The sequence below is a fragment of the Hippocampus zosterae genome, chromosome 21 (genome assembly GCF_025434085.1).
Source record: "Hippocampus zosterae strain Florida chromosome 21, ASM2543408v3, whole genome shotgun sequence".
Classification (NCBI taxonomy): domain Eukaryota; kingdom Metazoa; phylum Chordata; class Actinopteri; order Syngnathiformes; family Syngnathidae; genus Hippocampus; species Hippocampus zosterae.
Genome location: NC_067471.1, coordinates 2,262,994 through 2,282,648, shown reverse-complemented (window position 1 = coordinate 2,282,648; position 19,655 = coordinate 2,262,994). Strand labels below are relative to the sequence as shown.

The window sequence follows — 19,655 nt, the reverse complement described above, 5'->3', positions numbered from 1 at the left end:
AAAATAATAATTCCCGTGCAGTCTCAATGGCGGGGTGCGGGCCGGGGAATAGGCCTCTTGGCCGGGGTGAATAGTGTTGGAACACGGCCCGCGGAAATAGTAGCGGCTGGAGGTACCGGGGGCGATGCCCGCCCCGGCCCGGCGGCCAAGTTAAAAAAATAAATAATCCCCGTTCAGTCTCAATGGCAGGGTGCGGGCCGGCCCGGCGGCGATTGCGGCGGGCAGCAGGCCTCTTGGACAGGTTGAGAGATAAAAAAATAATAATTCCCATGCAGTCTCAATGGCGGGGTGCGGGCCGGGGAATAGGCCTCTTGGCCGGGGTGAATAGTGTTGGAACACGGCCGCGGAAATAGTAGCGGCTGGAGGTACCGGGGGCGATGCCCGCCCCGGGCCGGCGGCCAAGTTAAAAAAATAAATAATCCCCGTTCAGTCTCAATGGCAGGGTGCGGGCCGGCCCGGCGGCGAGTGCGGCGGGCAGCAGGCCTCTTGGACAGGTTGAGAGATAAAAAAATAATAATTCCCGTGCAGTCTCAATGGCGGTGTGCGGGCCGGGGAATAGGCCTCTTGGCCGGGGTGAATAGTGTTGGAACACGGCCCGCGGAAATAGTAGCGGCTGGAGGTACCGGGGGCGATGCCCGCCCCGGCCCGGCGGCCAAGTTAAAAAAATAAATAATCCCCGTTCAGTCTCAATGGCAGGGTGCGGGCCGGCCCGGCGGCGATTGCGGCGGGCAGCAGGCCTCTTGGACAGGTTGAGAGATAAAAAAATAATAATTCCCATGCAGTCTCAATGGCGGGGTGCGGGCCGGGGAATAGGCCTCTTGGCCGGGGTGAATAGTGTTGGAACACGGCCCGCGGAAATAGTAGCGGCTGGAGGTACCGGGGGCGATGCCCGCCCCGGGCCGGCGGCCAAGTTAAAAAAATAAATAATCCCCGTTCAGTCTCAATGGCAGGGTGCGGGCCGGCCCGGCGGCGAGTGCGGCGGGCAGCAGGCCTCTTGGACAGGTTGAGAGATAAAAAAATAATAATTCCCATGCAGTCTCAATGGCGGGGTGCGGGCCGGGGAATAGGCCTCTTGGCCGGGGTGAATATGTTGGAACGCGGCGCGCGTAAATAGAAGCGGCTGGAGGTACCGTGGGCAAAGCCCGCCCCGGCCCGGAGGCCGAGTTAAAAAAATAAATAATCCCCGTTCAGTCTCAATGGCAGGGTGCGGGCCGGCCCGGCGGCGAGTGCGGCGGGCAGCAGGCCTCTTGGACAGGTTGAGAGATAAAAAAATAATAATTCCCGTGCAGTCTCAATGGCGGGGTGCGGGCCGGGGAATAGGCCTCTTGGCCGGGGTGAATAGTGTTGGAACACGGCCCGCGGAAATAGTAGCGGCTGGAGGTACCGGGGGCGATGCCCGCCCCGGCCCGGCGGCCAAGTTAAAAAAATAAATAATCCCCGTTCAGTCTCAATGGCAGGGTGCGGGCCGGCCCGGCGGCGATTGCGGCGGGCAGCAGGCCTCTTGGACAGGTTGAGAGATAAAAAAATAATAATTCCCATGCAGTCTCAATGGCGGGGTGCGGGCCGGGGAATAGGCCTCTTGGCCGGGGTGAATAGTGTTGGAACACGGCCCGCGGAAATAGTAGCGGCTGGAGGTACCGGGGGCGATGCCCGCCCCGGGCCGGCGGCCATGTTAAAAAAATAAATAATCCCCGTTCAGTCTCAATGGCAGGGTGCGGGCCGGCCCGGCGGCGAGTGCGGCGGGCAGCAGGCCTCTTGGACAGGTTGAGAGATAAAAAAATAATAATTCCCGTGCAGTCTCAATGTCGGGGTGCGGGCCGGGGAATAGGCCTCTTGGCCGGGGTGAATAGTGTTGGAACACGGCCCGCGGAAATAGTAGCGGCTGGAGGTACCGGGGGCGATGCCCGCCCCGGCCCGGCGGCCAAGTTAAAAAAATAAATAATCCCCGTTCAGTCTCAATGGCAGGGTGCGGGCCGGCCCGGCGGCGATTGCGGCGGGCAGCAGGCCTCTTGGACAGGTTGAGAGATAAAAAAATAATAATTCCCATGCAGTCTCAATGGCGGGGTGCGGGCCGGGGAATAGGCCTCTTGGCCGGGGTGAATAGTGTTGGAACACGGCCCGCGGAAATAGTAGCGGCTGGAGGTACCGGGGGCGATGCCCGCCCCGGGCCGGCGGCCAAGTTAAAAAAATAAATAATCCCCGTTCAGTCTCAATGGCAGGGTGCGGGCCGGCCCGGCGGCGATTGCGGCGGGCAGCAGGCCTCTTGGACAGGTTGAGAGATATAAAAATAATAATTCCCGTGCAGTCTCAATGGCGGGGTGCGGGCCGGCCCGGCGGACGAGTGTGCCCGGGGAAGAGGCCTCTTGGCCGGGGTGAATATGTTGGAACGCGGCGCGCGTAAATAGAAGCGGCTGGAGGTACCGGGGAGGTACCGGGGGCGAAGCCCGCCCCGGCCCGGAGGCCGAGTTAAAAAAAATAATAATCCCCGTTCAGTCTCAATGGCGGGGTGCGGGCCGGCCCGGCGGCAAGTGCGGCGGGCAGCAGGCCTCTTGGACAGGTTGAGAGATAAAAAAATAATAATTCCCGTGCAGTCTCAATGGCGGGGTGCGGGCCGGGGAATAGGCCTCTTGGCCGGGGTGAATAGTGTTGGAACACGGCCCGCGGAAATAGTAGCGGCTGGAGGTACCGGGGGCGATGCCCGCCCCGGGCCGGCGGCCAAGTTAAAAAAATAAATAATCCCCGTTCAGTCTCAATGGCAGGGTGCGGGCCGGCCCGGCGGCGATTGCGGCGGGCAGCAGGCCTCTTGGACAGGTTGAGAGATAAAAAAATAATAATTCCCATGCAGTCTCAATGGCGGGGTGCGGGCCGGGGAATAGGCCTCTTGGCCGGGGTGAATAGTGTTGGAACACGGCCCGCGGAAATAGTAGCGGCTGGAGGTACCGGGGGCGATGCCCGCCCCGGGCCGGCGGCCAAGTTAAAAAAATAAATAATCCCCGTTCAGTCTCAATGGCAGGGTGCGGGCCGGCCCGGCGGCGATTGCGGCGGGCAGCAGGCCTCTTGGACAGGTTGAGAGATAAAAAAATAATAATTCCCGTGCAGTCTCAATGGCGGGGTGCGGGCCGGCCCGGCAGACGAGTGTGGCCGGGGAAGAGGCCTCTTGGCCGGGGTGAATATGTTGGAACGCGGCGCGCGTAAATAGAAGCGGCTGGAGGTACCGGGGGCGAAGCCCGCCCCGGCCCGGAGGCCGAGTTAAAAAAAAAAATAATCCCCGTTCAGTCTCAATGGCGGGGTGCGGGCCGGCCCGGCGGCGAGTGCGGCGGGCAGCAGGCCTCTTGGACAGGTTGAGAGATAAAAAAATAATAATTCCCATGCAGTCTCAATGGCGGGGTGCGGGCCGGCCCGGCGGACGAGTGTGGCCGGGGAATAGGCCTCTTGGCCGGGGTGAATGGTGTTGGAACACGGCCCGCAGAAATAGTAGCGGCTGGAGGTACCGGGGGCGATGCCCGCCCCGGCCCGGCGGCAAAGTCAAAACAAGAACAAACATCAAGCAAAGAAGTGTATCTTTCAAAGGTGTTAATCTGTGGAATAATTTCGAAACGGACCTGAAAATGAGTAAATCGCTTGCTGAGTTCAAAAACAAATTTAAAAAAATAGTACAAGCAACCTACATCAATCAGAGTTAAAATGATAAATTCTAAACATTAGATATCATGATAAATCTGAATTAAATTGATAATTAGAGAAAGGTATTGAAATATCCATTATGAATACAAAAGAAAATTGACACAAGAGTGCCAGGGTGTGGATGTATATAATCCCGATACAAACCAAAAATTGTAAAAATATCACGGTTAAGGGTAAAGTATGAGCCTTAATGGAGACTTCTTTCTTCTTACTATTTTTTTAAATTTGTTTTTGAACTCAGCAAGCGATTTACTCATTTTCAGGTCCGTTTCGAAATTATTCCACAGATTAACACCTTTGAAAGATACACTTCTTTGCTTGATGTTTGTTCTTGTTTTGACTTTTTTGAATAAGTTGGTACCTCTTAAATCATAGCTGCTTTCTCGAATTTTGAAAAACTTCAGAATGTTTTGGCAGAGCAGGTTATTGTGTGCTTTGTACATTAATTGGGCGATTTTAAAATCAACCAGGTCATAAAATTTCATCGTATTTAATTTGATAAATAGTGGATTTGTGGGTTCCATATATTTTGATCTATTAATAATTCGAAATGTTTTTTTTTGGTAGTTTTAGATTAGGGAGGGTGTTTGTTTTGCAGGCATTTCCCCATATTTTCACACAGAAGGTCATATATGGTAATAATAATGAAGTGTATAGTGTGTCTTATTTAGCACTTTTGGTTTTGTAGAGGATTCCTACGGTTTTGGCTATTTTTCTTTTTACGTTATCGATATGTGGCTTCCAACATAGTTTAGAGTTTATTACTAATCCGAGAAACTTGGTTTCATATGCTCTTTCTATCTCAATTGAGTTTACCTCAATTTTAGCTTGATGTTTGATTGGTCTTGTGCCAAATCAAGACAATTAATTTCGATTTTTTCAGGTTAAATGACAATTTATTTCTGTCGAACCAGTTTTTTAATTTGCTCAATTCGTTTTCTACGGTTGTCAGGAGCTGTTTCAGATTTATTCCAGAACAATAGAAAGTTGTATCATCAGCAAATAGGACACATTTAAATTGTTTTGAGACCTTGCAGATATCATTTATTTATAAGATGAATAGTTTTGGACCAAGCACTGACCCCTGAGGAACTCCATGAGTGATTTTCAGTTGATTCATTTTTTTATTGTGGAGCTGCACGTACTGGTATCTGTTTTCTAAATAACTTTTTATCCATTTATAAGCTACACCTCTAATGCCATATCTTTCTATTCTTTTCAATAATATACTGTGATCTATTGTGTCAAAAGCTTTTTTAGATCTACGAAAACCCCAACAGTAAATTCTTTGTTGTAAATTATTAGTTATTTTATTATTAGTTATTAGCTATTGCTTCCACAAACTCCATAACTGCCATTGAGGTGGTCCGTTTGTCCCTGAAGCCATATTGATCAGAATCAGAATCAGAATCATCTTTATTGGCCAAGTATGTACAACACACAAGGAATTTGTCTCCGGTATAACACGCTGCACTAGTATCATCGTAAACAACAAAATCATTGAACCATTTTAGAGTAACCAGTAGTTTTGTAGTACCATTTTGTGGTGCAAGAAGAGTGACTACGTCAGTGACTGTTTAAGGAGTTAATGGCTAGAGGGAAGAAGCTGTTTAAGTGTCTACTGGATTTGGTGCGCATGGATCTGTAGCGTCTGCCTGAGGGGAGTGGCTGAAAAAGGTGGTGGGCAGGGTGGGGGGGATCCAGGAGGATTTTCTGTGCCCTTGTCTTGATTCTTGCAGTGTGCAAGTCCTCAAGAGTGGGTAGGGCGGTGCCAACGATTTTTTCTGCCGTCCTAACTGTCCGTTGAAGTCGGATTTTGTCCTTTTTTTGTTCTCACTTAACAGCGTATGCTTTTGTATAAAGCTTTCAAGTCTGTGAGAAAATAGTTTTTCTCATATTTTTGAGAATTGTGGTAGTCGCGATATTGGTCTATAATTTGTAAACAGATGTCTTTCTCCACTATTATAGATTGGAATATCTTAAGCAATTTTCATTTTTGATGGAAAGATACCAGCTTTAAATGACAGGTTGCATATGTGCGTGAAAGGTCGCACTGCATATTCTATAATCTGATTTATTATTGTCATATCAATATTAAAGCAATCAGTTGACTTTTTATTTTTAAAGGTTTTTATAATATTTGATACTTCTTCTTGTTTTACAGCAGTAAGGAATGTAATGGAGGAGGTTTTTTTTACGTATCTACCTATTTCAAACAAGTTTGTTGGATCAGGAATTTGTTTTGCTAGATTACTGCCGATGTTGACAAAATATTCATGAAATTCAGTTGCTATTTCTGTAGTTTTTTACAGAAATAGTATTTTTGCCTTTGATAAAATATTCTGGATAATCCATTTTTTAGGACTATTTCTGATTACTTCGTAAGTCGCGGGGAGTGCTGGAGCCCATCCCAGCCGTCTCCGGGCAGTAGGCGGGGGACACCCTGAATCGGTTGCCAGCCAATCGCAGGGCACACATAGATGAACAACCATCCACGCTCACACTCACACCTCGGGGCAATTTAGAGTGTTCAATCAGCCTGCCATGCATATTTTTGGAATGTGGGAGGAAACCGGAGCACCCGGAGAAAACCCATGCAGGCCCGGGGAGAACATGCAAACTCCACACAGGGAGGCCGGAGCTGGAGGTTCTTATAATATTTACTAGTTTATTTTTATAGGTCTTATATTTTCCTTCTGCTTCTTCAGTTCTCAATTTTAAAACAATTTATATAAATTGTATTTCTTTTTACATATGTTTTCTATGCCTTTCGTTATCCATGGCTTACTTGGGTCTTTATGCTTTTTGGAGACTTTTGTTAATGGAAAATGTTTATCATATAAGGAGATTATGGTAGACTGAAATACTTCAAACGCTGTATTTGGGTCTTCGTTTGAATAGACCTCGGTCCAGTTTTGTTTTTCTAGGTCTTGCTTAAAAGCATCGATCGAGCGTTGGGTTCTTAGTCTTATTTCTGTTATGTGAGTTGTTGACTCAGCTTTTCTATCAAAATAATTATAAAAAACTGCAAAACTGTTATTCTGCTAGGTTTCAGGATTACTGGGAAAAGGTTGTTGCTGTACATAGCATTTATGAAGTCAGTTGTTTTTTTATGTCCATTGAGGTTTAATAAGTCAATGTTAAAGTCACCACATATTATTCGTGTTTTCTTATCGTTGTAGTAACTGAGTATATCCGTTAGTTTTTTTGTTGAATGTCTCAATACATGATCCTGGTGTCCTATAGATGCAACTTATGATGATATTTGATGCCTTTTTATTATGTAGTTCAATGGTTAGACCTTTGATTAGGTTTTCTATTGTGTTTGTCAATCTCTCGATTTTACTGCATTTAAATGCTTTGTCTACATATAATGCACCCTTCCATTTTTGTTTTCCCTATTAGTTGCAGACATTTCATAACCTTCTATTTCCATTTCACTTGTTTTATCTTCATCAAGCCAAGATTATGTTATGGCAATTATTTTAGTGATTGAATTTAGTCAGGTATTCTTTGATTTTTGTGAAGTTTTAGAGTTATAGAGACTTCTACGGTTTAAGTGTATTACTGAAAGTGCATTTTCCAATTTTATATTAGTGTTGAATTGTTCATCCAGGTTATAGTCAGAGTTTGTTACCCTTCGTTTGTTCTTGAAGAAGTTATTGTCTGGGTCCAAATTGTTCTTGGGATCGAATGGCTTATAGTCAATATCTTCAAAGGGTTGGAAGTCCATGTTCTTGGGATGTGAATTTCCCGTTCCAACGCGGTCATCGCTGGCTCCCTCGCGGTCGTCGTTGGTTCCCTCGCTGTCATCGCTCGCTCTCTCGCCGTCATCTTTGGCTCCCTCGCTGTTGTCGCTGGCTCCCTCGCGGTTGCTGGCTGGACGTCTCCTGGGTCCCTCATGGTCGCTGCCTCCCTAGCAGTTATCGCCGACTCCCTCACGCGGCGCTGACTGGTTGTCTCCCCGCCCCCTCAGGCTCACTGGCTGGCTGGTGTGTCTCCCAGTTCTCTCGCGGTCGCTGGCTTCCATTCAGTCGTCACTGGTTTCCACTCGGTCATCTCTGGCTCCCTTGCGGTCGTCGCTGGCTCCCTCGCGGTGGTCACTGGCTGGTTGTCTCCCGGCTTCCTCACGGTCGCTGGCTTCCCTGCAGTCGTCGCTGGCTTCCTCGCGGCCGTCAATGGCTCCCTCATGGTTGGTCGTCACTGGCTCCCTCGCGGTCGGTCGGTCATGAAAAAGGTATTGTCCGGGTCCAAGTTGTTCTCAGGGTCAAATGTCTTGTGGTCAGTAGGGTTGGATGTCATCAAAGGGTTGGAAGGGTCATCAAAGGGTTCAAAGTCCATGTTTTTTTGATATGTGAATTTCCTGCTTGAGTAGGGTCAGAGTTTTTGTCGTCGGGTGGTGTTTTGAAACACTTCTGATACTCAATTTGAATGAATATCAAGTTTTATAAAGGATCGTCGGAGATAGGCACTCAGAAATAACGACAAGACACTTCTGGCTACCAACAATAGGCACTTTATTGGTCCCACACAGAAATGATAACACAGTTCCAACAAGTTGTATGAAGCTAAAGAACTCTTACCGTGTGCCAGTAGGGTGGAGAGCCAACACCCTCAGCAGAGTGAGTTTCAATACGAGCTAGGCGTTCGTATGTAAACCCATAGCGGACTCTGCTAAAGTAGCATCACTCCCATCCTTTTATCCTCTAACGTGTGTGCATCGGGAGGGGTGAGTGGCCATTCTCATCCCTTCCTCCGCCACACTGTTTGTTAAGATAAGATAAGATAAGATATGCTTTATTTGTCCCACAATGGGGAAATTTACAGCCTCCAGCAGCAAGAATGTATGTAGAAAGAAGAAGAGAAAAAAAAAACAACAAACATCTTTCAATTAAATACAATATGAACACAAATGGATAAATAGCAGTACTATTTACAATTTTCCTTCACATCATTTAATTATTATTATTATTATGATTGTTATTTTTTATTCATCAGCCTGACAGCAGTCGGTAGGAACGAGCGTCGGTATCGCTCCTTCTTGCAGCGCGGGTGTAACAGTCTCTGGCTGAAGGAGCTACCAAGTGCTGTCAGGGCGGGCTGGAGGGGGTGGGAGGGACTGGCCATCATAGCTTTTAGCTTAGTTAGCATCCTTCTGTTGCCCACCTCCTCCAGAGTGTCAAGGGAGCAACCCAGGACAGAACTGGCCTTCCTGACCAGTCGCTCCAGTCTCTTTCTGTCCCGGGCCGAGATGCTGCCTGACCAGCAGACAATGCCATAATAGATGGCCGAGGCCACCACCGAGTTATAGAATGTCTTAAGGAGTGACCCCTGAACCCCAAAAGACCTCAGTTTCCTGAGTAGGAAGAGTCGGCTCTGTCCTTTCCTAATCAGGGTGTCCGTGTTTGTGGACCAGTCCAGTTTGTCGTTGAGAAGAACACCAAGGTACTTGTAGGAGGTCACCCTCTCTATGTCCATACCCTGGATGTTCATCGGTGCTGGTGAGGACTTTTTCCTGCAGAAATCCACAACCAACTCCTTAGTTTTCCTCGGGTTGATCTGGAGGAGATTCTGCTGGCACCAGTCCACAAAGTCCTTTGTCAGTCCCCTGTACTCCCGATCATCCCCTTCTGTAATGAGGCCAACAATCGCAGAGTCATCGGAGAACTTCTGAAGGTGGCAGTCCAAACAAGTAACAATCGCGTCAGTGGCATACGTCGTATACCTGTATGATACACACAGAGAGGAGAACAGTTAACTTTGGTCTTGTCAGTGGAGCAATCTGGCAACTTTTTAAAAGTAAACTTTCCATTCATAAACTCTTTAAGTATCCGTTTTAGGTGTCTCACGCTGGGCATGGGCGTGGACTTCTGCAGCGTGCTTGTTGTTTTGTTTCTGGTGTATTTATAGAGCAAAGTAACATCCGCTTGTGACGTGTGCCGCGTTAATCTTGCGAGAAACAAATTAATCCCGTTAAAATTCATTTAAATTAATACCAATAAAACCAGGTAACCAATCACTACCGAGGGCCGGACCGGGGGTGCGGCATGCAAATATTGGGGGCAGTGTTTTTCTTGTATTTTGTATATGTTACAATAAAATGTGGAACTCGCGGAGACGGGACTTTGATTGTGATCCCGGAGCAACAACCGTCGTTCGCTCTCAGAGGTCCGCTTCCGCCGATATTGAAGACAATTTTCCTGTGTGCCGAGTCGTTTCTTTAACTTTGTCCGAGAAAATCTGTGATGAAATGTCTTTCCTCTCAACCACAGGAGAGGAAAGAAAAACAGAACTGTTCAAATAAATTGACAAAATATTACAACACAACACATAAGCCGCAGACAGTCATGCAATCACCACTACTTTTCTGCATACACTTTGTTGTTTGAAGCAGTTATAGATGAAAGAGGAGAGCATGAAAGTGTCCTTTCATCAGTGAATCAAAGACGTCATGCTGATAACATCAAATGTATAAAAGATTTCATACAAACAAAACAATTCTGAATACGAAAAAATATATTTCTTCATATTTGTCGGGTCTTTTCTGTCCTATGGTTGTTTTGTATGGATGGTTTTGGAATGCAAGAGGAAGCCTGAGCAGCCGCAATTCAAATCCTAAACACAAGAATTGTTTGGCAGACAAGGTAACCACTTGGGCCCCATGCTGCGAGGATGTTGAATTGCTCTTCTGCTCATATTTTCTGACATAAATTTCAATGAAACCCCTTTTCCTTTAACTTAGAAGTTAAGCGTTTATAGTATTGTTTATATTAATGGTTGAAGGTACATTGTCATCCTTTTGTTGACGTCCCATAATCTGCCCATCTTTACATGAATCCTCAATCCCGTGCCTATGACATGCAGTATGATTCTCTTTAATATAAACAGTGCAATATTATTTTCAACAGCGCAGTTCTGTACGAAGCGAGTGAGTAAGAAGTTAACAAACCTGTTATGCGTACTACAGTACGTCTCTGCCGACAAAGAACTTCCAAGAGTTGACGACGACGTTCATTTTCCTCTTTCGGGCAACAGAATCCTCCGCGTATTTAGTTATGTTCCTAACGTACATTTTCACACGAGAATCCCAAAAGCGTCTCCCACTCGATCTCTCTTCAGCGATGTGTTGGGGTGTCTGACAGCTGCGAAGCGATTTACATTCCTCTAACTCGGGGGTTGGCAGCCTGCGGCTCTGGACCCGCATGCGCCTCTTTAGCGCCGCCCTAGTGGCTCCCTGGAGCTTTTTCAAAAATGTTTGGAAAAAAAACAACACACAAACCAAATGAGCTTGCAAAAGGCAAGGGAAAATAAAAGAACACAAAATCAGAACAAGGAAAAGTCAATGGCAGGCACCAAGAATAATGCTCCAAAACAAGAACAATGTATAAATGGGGGGTAAAATTAGATACTTAACAGGGCGATGATGATGAGCAATATCAAAGGAGGTCTCGTAAACAAGCACTTGGCATTGGTACGAGAGTTAAGAGCAAGGCGAATTATCCGACAATTGGCGATAGCTTGGCAGTGACTTTTAACAGGTGACAGGTAATGCCACGAGGAACAGGTGCAGAATGGCATGGAAAGAACCTCCACTGCAAGATGCGGGAGACGAAACCATGACGGTTCCCGCACCACCCCGCCAAAGGATGCCTCCTCGACGACTTGTGCCACTCTACTTGGGAAATTAACCCTATAATGCCATTCGTATCATATTTGATACATGCAGTTTCATTATGTAACTCATTCTTTATAGTACATATACTGCAGGTTTAAAATATGATTTTCCCCAAATTTTCAGTTTGGATGTAAGCTACATATTTTTATATAAATTGATACAATATCACAAACAATATTGAAAACAAAATAATATGGCAAAACTATGTTTGTGGGTTTTGTTAAAAGGGTAAATGAACATCTCAGGTCCCAAAAATCTGATTTTTCTGTCCATTCCTTGATGGGTCAGGCATTAAAGGGTTTTTGTTTGTTCGTTTATTGTTTCTTGAACATATAGATCATACAATACAATAACAGATTGACAAAAGTGAAGGCAAGTAAAAATTATAAAAAAGAAAAATAAAGACAGACATCATCACAGTTTTTATGTTCAAAGGAGTAGGAAGAAGTAAATAACTTATTGAGTTCTACCCCTTGCTATGTAGCAGTATATGAATTCATCTTTTTTCAAGACAAAGAAGAAAAGAAAAAAATCTACATATCATCACATACTTTTACTCTTATGTGTACTGTACTTATCTATTTATACACCTTTCGGTTTGTATATACTGTATATACTCATTCTTTCTCCTTTATACATCAATTTTCTCATATTCATTATAAATACTGCATTTCTTTAATACATGACATAAATTGATCAATGTAATTCTGTTGATTACTTTATTTTAAAGTACATCAAATGTATCTTCTTAACTCTGTTTTGTGCAGTTTTTTTTGTACTCATCTTTTGAATTTGTTTTTTAACCCAACCAGCGATTGACTCATTTTCAGGTCCGTTTCCAAATTAATCCACAGATTGACACCTATTACTGATACACACCTTTGCTTGATGTTTGTTCTTGTTTTGGATTTTTTGTATTGGTTGGTACCCCTTAAATTATAACAACTATCTCCAATTTCAAAAAGCTTCTGGATATTTTGGCAAAGGAGATTATTATGTACTTTACACATTAATTGAGCGATTTTGAAGTCAACCAGGTCATAGAATTTCATTGTGTTTGAATTGATGAATAGTGGATTTGTGGGTTCTATATATTTCGACCTGTTGATTATTCTAATTGCTTTTTTGTAGTTTTAAGACAGGGAGTGTGTTTGTTTTACAGGTGTTCCCCCATATTTCCACACAGTAGGTCATATATGGGAGTAATAATGAGTAATACTGTATAATGTGTACAAAGAACTCTTATTCAACACATCCTTAGTTTTGTGGAGGATCCCTGTAGTTTTCGATAGTTTTCTTTTAACGTTATTTATGTGTGGCTTCCAGGATAGTTTAGTATCTATTACTCGTCCAAGAAACTTATTTTCATCAATTCCTTCTATTTCAATTGAGTTTATCTTTATTTTAATTTGGTGTTTAATTGGTCTGGTGCCAAAAACAAAAACTTTGATTTTGTCAAATTTAGTGATAGTTTATTTCTGTCGAACCAGTTTTTAAAATTTGTTTCATTCATTTTCCACAGTTTTTAGGAGTTGTTTCATATTTTCTCCAGAGCAGTAGAAGGTTGTATCATCGCAAATAGGACACATTTGAATTGTTTTGAGACACAACAGATATAATTTATATATAAGATGAATAGTCCAAGCACTGATCCCTGAGGAACTCCGTGAGTAATCTTCAGTAAATTAGAGTTTTTGTTATTGAACTGCACATACTGATATCTGTTTTCTAAATAACTTTCAATCCATTGATATGCTATGCCTCTAATACCATATCTCTCTAATCTATTCAATTATATACAATGATCTATTGTATCAAAAGCTTTTTTTAGATCTCGAAAAATCCCAACAGTGAATTCTTTGTTGTCTAAATTAGTGGCTATTGCTTCCACAAACTCCATTACTGCCATTGAGGCGGTCCGTTTTTCTCTGAAACAATAATACTGATTTTCACTTCATCGCACGTGTTTATGTATGAAGTTATCAAGTCTGCGAGAAAATATGTTTTTTAAATATTTTTGAGAACTGTGGTAGCAGTGATATTGGTCTATAACATTGTAAAATTGTCTTTCTCCACTTTTAAAAATTGGAATGGCTTTAGCTGTTTTCATTTTTGATGGAAAAAAACCGGTGTAACTGGCGCCAAGACTGAGTTGTTGGTTGCCATGACAACGAAATTACAATTTATTTTAGGCTTGTTGTTTTGCAAAAGTATTTCATATTTCTATGTGAATTGTCATATTTGTTTTTTCTTTAAATCGTCTGAATATGTTATTTGGATTTTTTTTTTGTTAAGAATCGCTTCTGGGTCACGTGCCGTGGCTAGCGAAGAATGAGAGAAAGATCGAGAAGACGTCTTGAGAGAGAGACAGAGAGATCTACGATACCGTGTGGTCTACGTAATTTAATTTGATCTACTTTCGGTTTACCAAGGTGCACACGGTATGTCATTTTGTGTTTATTTTAATGTCTTGTTAAAGATATTGTAATTTTGATGTTGTTTGAAATGTATTTTAGTTTTCACGGTGTTCCACGATTAAACGTTTCTGGACATCAGTACGAGGCGTCATCCTTGACCGGGGTAGATACACCACTCTTGAGGACTTGCACACTGCAAGAATCAAGACAAGGGCACGGGAAATCCTCCTGGATCACCCGTACCCTGCCCACCACCTTGCGTCAACGCATCGGTGTCGCTGGACCCATCACTAATTGCCACTTTCACGTTCGTTGACCTGTTGTTTGCTATCCTTCTCGTTGTGTTTTTGTCCTTCTAGTTTCTCTGTACTATTTTCTCTGCTCCGCAGACCTTTATTTTTTATTACACATTGATTTTTTCTCGCGTGTTTTCCGATACGTTGTTTTTCTTTTGCATACTCGGTTCTATTTCTGTTCCCTTGCCTTTTGGATCGAAGCGTTTTTTTAGTTAGCCATTCTTATTGTAAATATTAAACTATTTTGTTTTTCACGCATAACTTGTTGACGCCTGCGATTATTGGGATCCAAAACCTGCTTCGCTCGCACGCAAACGTGACAAGATCGTCACAAAAAAATCACAGGAGCTGACCAAGGTTGTGGTGACAGCAGTTTATTCCCTGTATGCTGACAGCAAAATGGGAAAAAGCAATGGATGATGTAAAACAAATACTCACTCAGAGATTCAAAATGAAGGACTTGGGGAGATTGAAACATTACCTTGGAATCAACAAATAGATGGACAGATTAAAATGTCACAGGAAAGATATGTGAAAAAGATTCTAGAAAGGTTTGAAATGCAAAACTGTCAACCAAGAGAGACCCCTTGTGAACCAAAACTAGAATACACTGAAAATGGAGATGTCACGTCCCGGGGTTGCCAGCAGGGGGCGGGCTTTCTCCCTTTCTGTGTCTGCTATTTCGGGGATCCACTTCCTTATTCTGTTGTGCACGGAGCGATCATTCTATCGCTTCGGGCACAACGTGACAGGAGAAAAGCTAAAACAGCCGAGACAGTACAGCGGAGCAGTGGGAAGTTTAATATACTTATCTACATGCAGAAGACCTGAAATCAATTACTGTATGTTGTCAGCAAACTATCTCAGCATTTCAGTGAACCAACTGTGGAGCATTGGAATACAGTAAAACATGTATTCAGATATTTAAAAGAACGACAAAACAAGGGTTGAGGGAATTTGCGATGCGTATCTGTGGAGGGTGTTGAAATGTGAATGTGTTGTGTTATGCATTTTTGTTGTTTTGCCCAGTGAGCTAACAGCATTGGGGGTGTCGGAGATTCATGTTATGTGTAGCGCTCTTGCTCATTGCTTTTGTTGTGGAGAGGCATGCCGGATGTACATATGAACAAAACCTCCGCTTTCAGTTAGCAGACGCTATGCTCATGGCCACGGTTCGTGTTAATAATAATAAAACATTTTATTTATCAGCGCCTTTCTGGACACCCAAGGACACTTTACAACAAGACAAACAATGAAGACGGTGAACCAAGGGAATGTATGAAGTAGTGGGTGATTGTGGGGGACGAGCTTCCGTGCATACTTTCATCAGTGGAAGGTCGAGAAAGCAGATGTTGTTTTTGTGGCAGGCTGTCCAAGAATTTAAGACAGCCTTGAGTCCGTGGCTTATGTCTCTTTAGTGGCGTCGATCAACCAAATCCGTGATTTCAGTCAATATTTGAGCACGTGTTCCAGTTTCTCCAAGTTCTTGACCATCTTGCAGAGACGCTCCAAAACCGCAACAGTTTGTGTTTGAGCACAGTCTGAGTTTGAGTGTTGGACATCCGCACTTTGCCATCCTTAGACCGGCAGCCTCTTCACTTCCAATAGAGCCGCTCCCGTCGGTTGTGTTACACCGTGCTGCCAAGTTATTTCGGCAATACAATAAATATGCCTGAACTGATCATCTAAACGTGTCTTACTATTAACCGAGTTTACCGGCCATTCTTAGTGATTCGCACCTCCTTAACAGCACTTCGAAACGTCCGACTCGCTGAGGGGGCGGGGCCGTTCTGAACAGTGTCATTCACAATCACAATCAATCAAGTCGTGCATTGCTCTGATTGACGCCCTGCGTCGCAGCACCGCACTGTGGTTCGTCATTATCTTGATTTGAATCCAACCAATTGACATATAATAAAGTAAATACGTATTTAATCTGTACAACATCGTTGAACGCAATTTTATTGACATTTGTGTGAAGTAAATAAACTGAATTTAAAAGTAACATTTGAGTCCACACCGTTTAATTGAAGAACTCAAGCTGAAATAACTGCTTTGAATACAGTAAAACAAAATCACCGAACATTTAAGGTTAAATCAACAAACCAAACTGTTAATTTCACCCAAATAAAACAGCCAGGGAAAAAGAAAACACAACAACAACCAAAGAGAAACCAAACATGCACCCATCTGTCCATTCATCCATTTCCGATTCACTTTTTATCACAAGGGCCACATTTTTTATTACTTTTTTTGAAACAAGCGCTAAGGTAAAAATTCAGATTTTACAGGCCTTTTATTTTGAAATACAATACAAAACAATACATGCTGATTTATATAGCGCTTCACAACAGCGGCAGCTATAACAAAGCGCTTAACAAAACAGTTAACATCAAGTAAAATAATAAACACAACACACAGACAGTCGTGCAGTCCTAACCACTTTTCCGTCATAAGCTTTGTTGTTTGAAGCAGCTTGAGATGAAAATTAATTAATTCGTTAATTTATTCATTTATTTTGAATGAGGTGACATTTTAGTGATTGATGGAGAGTTCACATTGACTTTATTTTCTGTCTCAACATTAGAACGCTATTCTGAGAGAGCTTTCATATTCTCAGGATGAACTCATCGTTACCTGAAGAAATTATTGGAAACATTTTTATTTTACAAGACTGTATAGATTAAAACTCGCCAAATCGTGTAGCCACCCTAGGTGCCGCTACTAGTGGCACCCTTCTATTAAGTTGTCAAGGGAAAGTGTGTCAATTTATCAAATCGATTTGAGTTAGGGTGCACTACTTCAGGTCACAGTGAGATTGGCAACAGCAGACTCGAGTTAGAGTCAAGGGGAAACCTCCAACAGGAAGAAAACAAACTTGAGTTTTTTTACAAAAAAATATATTGAATAAATGGGAAACTGAACTAAATACCGTACACTCCTCCGAACCAGAATAGAAAAAGATGAACAAAGAAAAGTTAAATTGTTATCTGTTCTTATCAGTTGTTTTGGTATCAGATCTGACCCATGAAAAAACGACTGAGATCTCAGATTTAAAAAAAATGCTGGTTTCGTCAGAAAAAAAGGAAATCCTTTCAACTGTCCTACCACCCTCCAGGGGACGGGTGGCTTTGAAGTCCAAGATTTAAAACTACTTTCAAGCTCATAAACGGACAGGTTTCTTCATATCAAAACGACAGTATTTGAAATCCAAACCCACCCACGTGCATGCATAATTTTGGTGTCTTTTATTTTGAAGGTGGTCAACGGTGCTCTGTGTTGGCAGCTTTCCGTGTTGCAGAGTGTTCACAATCGCTTGTCCGCAGTCCAGGAGAGATGAGCGAGGAGGGATCGACACTCTTCACTAAATTCTCCAGAGTTTGTTGTTAACATGTTCAAACCTCCCCTCGGGGCGTCCACCGTCATCTCGATGGACCAAAACATCTTTCGTTGAAGTTTCGTGCCTGATTAAAGTAGTCTCGGTGGACATTGGTGTTTCTCGGCCTAGTTTAGCTTTGGTTAGCTTGCTCGCCGCAAACAAAGAGGTGCTCGTGCTCAACACATCGCTCTACAGAAATCGTAAACGTAAAATTGTTGTAATTTCAGTGTGAACAATGTGCTCAAGGACATCAGAATACGAGGAGGAACTTTGTGGAGAAAAAGAGGACCACAAGGGACAACGTCAACCGCTGGACGCCATTGGCAGGATGCAGCCAAGAGTTCTTCACAGATTAGGTTTGGTCACAACGTCTTGTCTGTCTTGTACACTTTTTAAAAGCCTTTAAATGCTGTTTTTCTTGTACGCAGTGAGTGTGTGTGCGTATATATATTAGAGCTGTTAAACGATTAAAATATTTAATCTAACTAAAAATGCAACTGTCATAATTAACCCAAATGAACTAAAAAAATAATCGTAATCAATCACTTTAGCCTTTCTGAATTTCCTTTTATATTTGCCCTATTTTTCCCCATTTTCATTCTCTCATCAACATGGAATCATGAATCAGTTTTCTATGTGCAAAATGCAAATATTTACTCTAATAACAATTTTGATTTTCAATTTTACATGAACAATTTTCACTTGGAGCAGTTATTCACACAATCTCTCACACAATATTACTGTCCATCAACAACGGTGAAAAAAATATTTTTGTCACACAACAGCTGCTTTAACGGCTCTTTTTATGGAATCAAAACAGAGCAATATAGCATGATAAAATGCCCATCTAAGCTAAACTAGTACTCAGCCTATAGTGGATTCCAGCCATGGTCACATACTTCGTTTTTCTCAAGTTTGCTTTGAACACAGCAGTCAGCCTATTTTGATTCTGTTGGTTCTTCTTGCGCGCAAGTCTCTCTACAGTTTTGTGTAGACGTCATTTCGGATGACTACACTTGGTTCGATGACAATACTGGAGACGTTTTATTTTCAGTGTGGTCGCTACCACTGCACCGCTAAACTATCGACGTGCATCAGCGCACAGTCGGTGTAAGACGAACACAGAGAAGCTCCACCCGCTTTATTTATACGGACACAAAACACTGTAACCTTCCACAAAAAATAGTTCCAAACAAGAAGTAATCGCGTCAGTGCCACACATCGAACTCAACGTAATGCCTGATCTTTATTCATCAGAGGCTCATCAACCTAGTCTCTTATTTCTCTCCAGAAATAGTGTCTTCTCTGGCTTGGTGTACCTTACTTAGCCTTCTCCGCTACGTACAATTTCTGTACACAGCTTGTAATGGAGGCTCTCGCTGGCAATCCGTAGTGGAGTTGTTAGATGCAATGCGAATGATTTCAGCTTGAGTCGAGCTGTGGACAATGTTGACAGCTTGCATGCAGTAGCCATACATTTAGCTATGGCTTCAGCAAATTTGTTTTTTGTCGTGTTATCCATTTTCTTCACTTTGAAATGATCCATTGCCGTCTGTCTGAGACGAGGGGGCGGAGTACTCACGTCAGCTGTGTGCTTGGCCATTAAGTGGTATTTCAGACTCGACGTGCTATGATGATTGATAGCTCAGTTTACGACTGCAAAACATACAGGTAACTTTGGTCTTGTCAGTGGAACAATCTGGAAACCTTTTAAAAGTAAACTTTCCATTCATAAACTCTTAAAGTATCAGTTTTCGGTGTCTCGCGTTGCCGTGGCTGGCAAAACAAAAGTGCGTGGACCTGTGCAGCGCACTTTTTGTTTTGTTTCTGGTTTATTTATAGAGAAACATAACATCCGCTGTGACGTGTGCCGTGTTAATCTCGCGAGAAAAAAATTAATAACGTTAAAATTCATTTGAATTAATGCCAACAGAAACGCGCTAAACTGACAGCTCTAATATATATATATATATATATATATATATATATACAGTATATATATACTGTATATATTCACGGTCACACCTCGGGACAATTTTGAGCAGTGGTCGGGAAACTTTTTGACTGAGAGCCATGAAAGCAAAATATTTGTAAATGTATTTCAGTGAGAGCCGTATAATATAGTGCATTTTAAAAATGAATTCAACATAATGCCCGTATAATAAGCCTCTGAATGTATTCTTTGAAATTGTTTTGTTATAATA

The 19,655-nt window shown here is 43.1% G+C and overlaps 2 protein-coding genes across 18 annotated transcripts in view; both read left to right on the top strand.

Annotated features, from left to right (window-relative positions):
* Window positions 1–19,655, top strand: part of LOC127593738 (oocyte zinc finger protein XlCOF6.1-like) — a 653,221-nt gene that overhangs the window by 594,515 nt on the left and 39,051 nt on the right. The window lies entirely within an intron of this gene.
* Window positions 17,358–19,655, top strand: part of LOC127593741 (gastrula zinc finger protein XlCGF57.1-like) — a 36,958-nt gene continuing 34,660 nt past the window's right edge. For 7 of the 17 annotated variants that reach the window (XM_052055381.1, XM_052055380.1, XM_052055378.1 and 4 more), the window contains exons 1-2: window positions 17,384–17,590; window positions 17,679–17,807. In XM_052055381.1, coding sequence (XP_051911341.1) covers window positions 17,687–17,807 — 121 coding nt within the window. In that variant the 5' untranslated portion in view covers window positions 17,384–17,590; window positions 17,679–17,686. Of the gene's footprint in view, window positions 17,591–17,678; window positions 17,808–19,655 lie in introns of all 17 variants that reach the window. The other 10 variants (XM_052055379.1, XM_052055367.1, XM_052055373.1 and 7 more) reach the window with 5 other exon arrangements.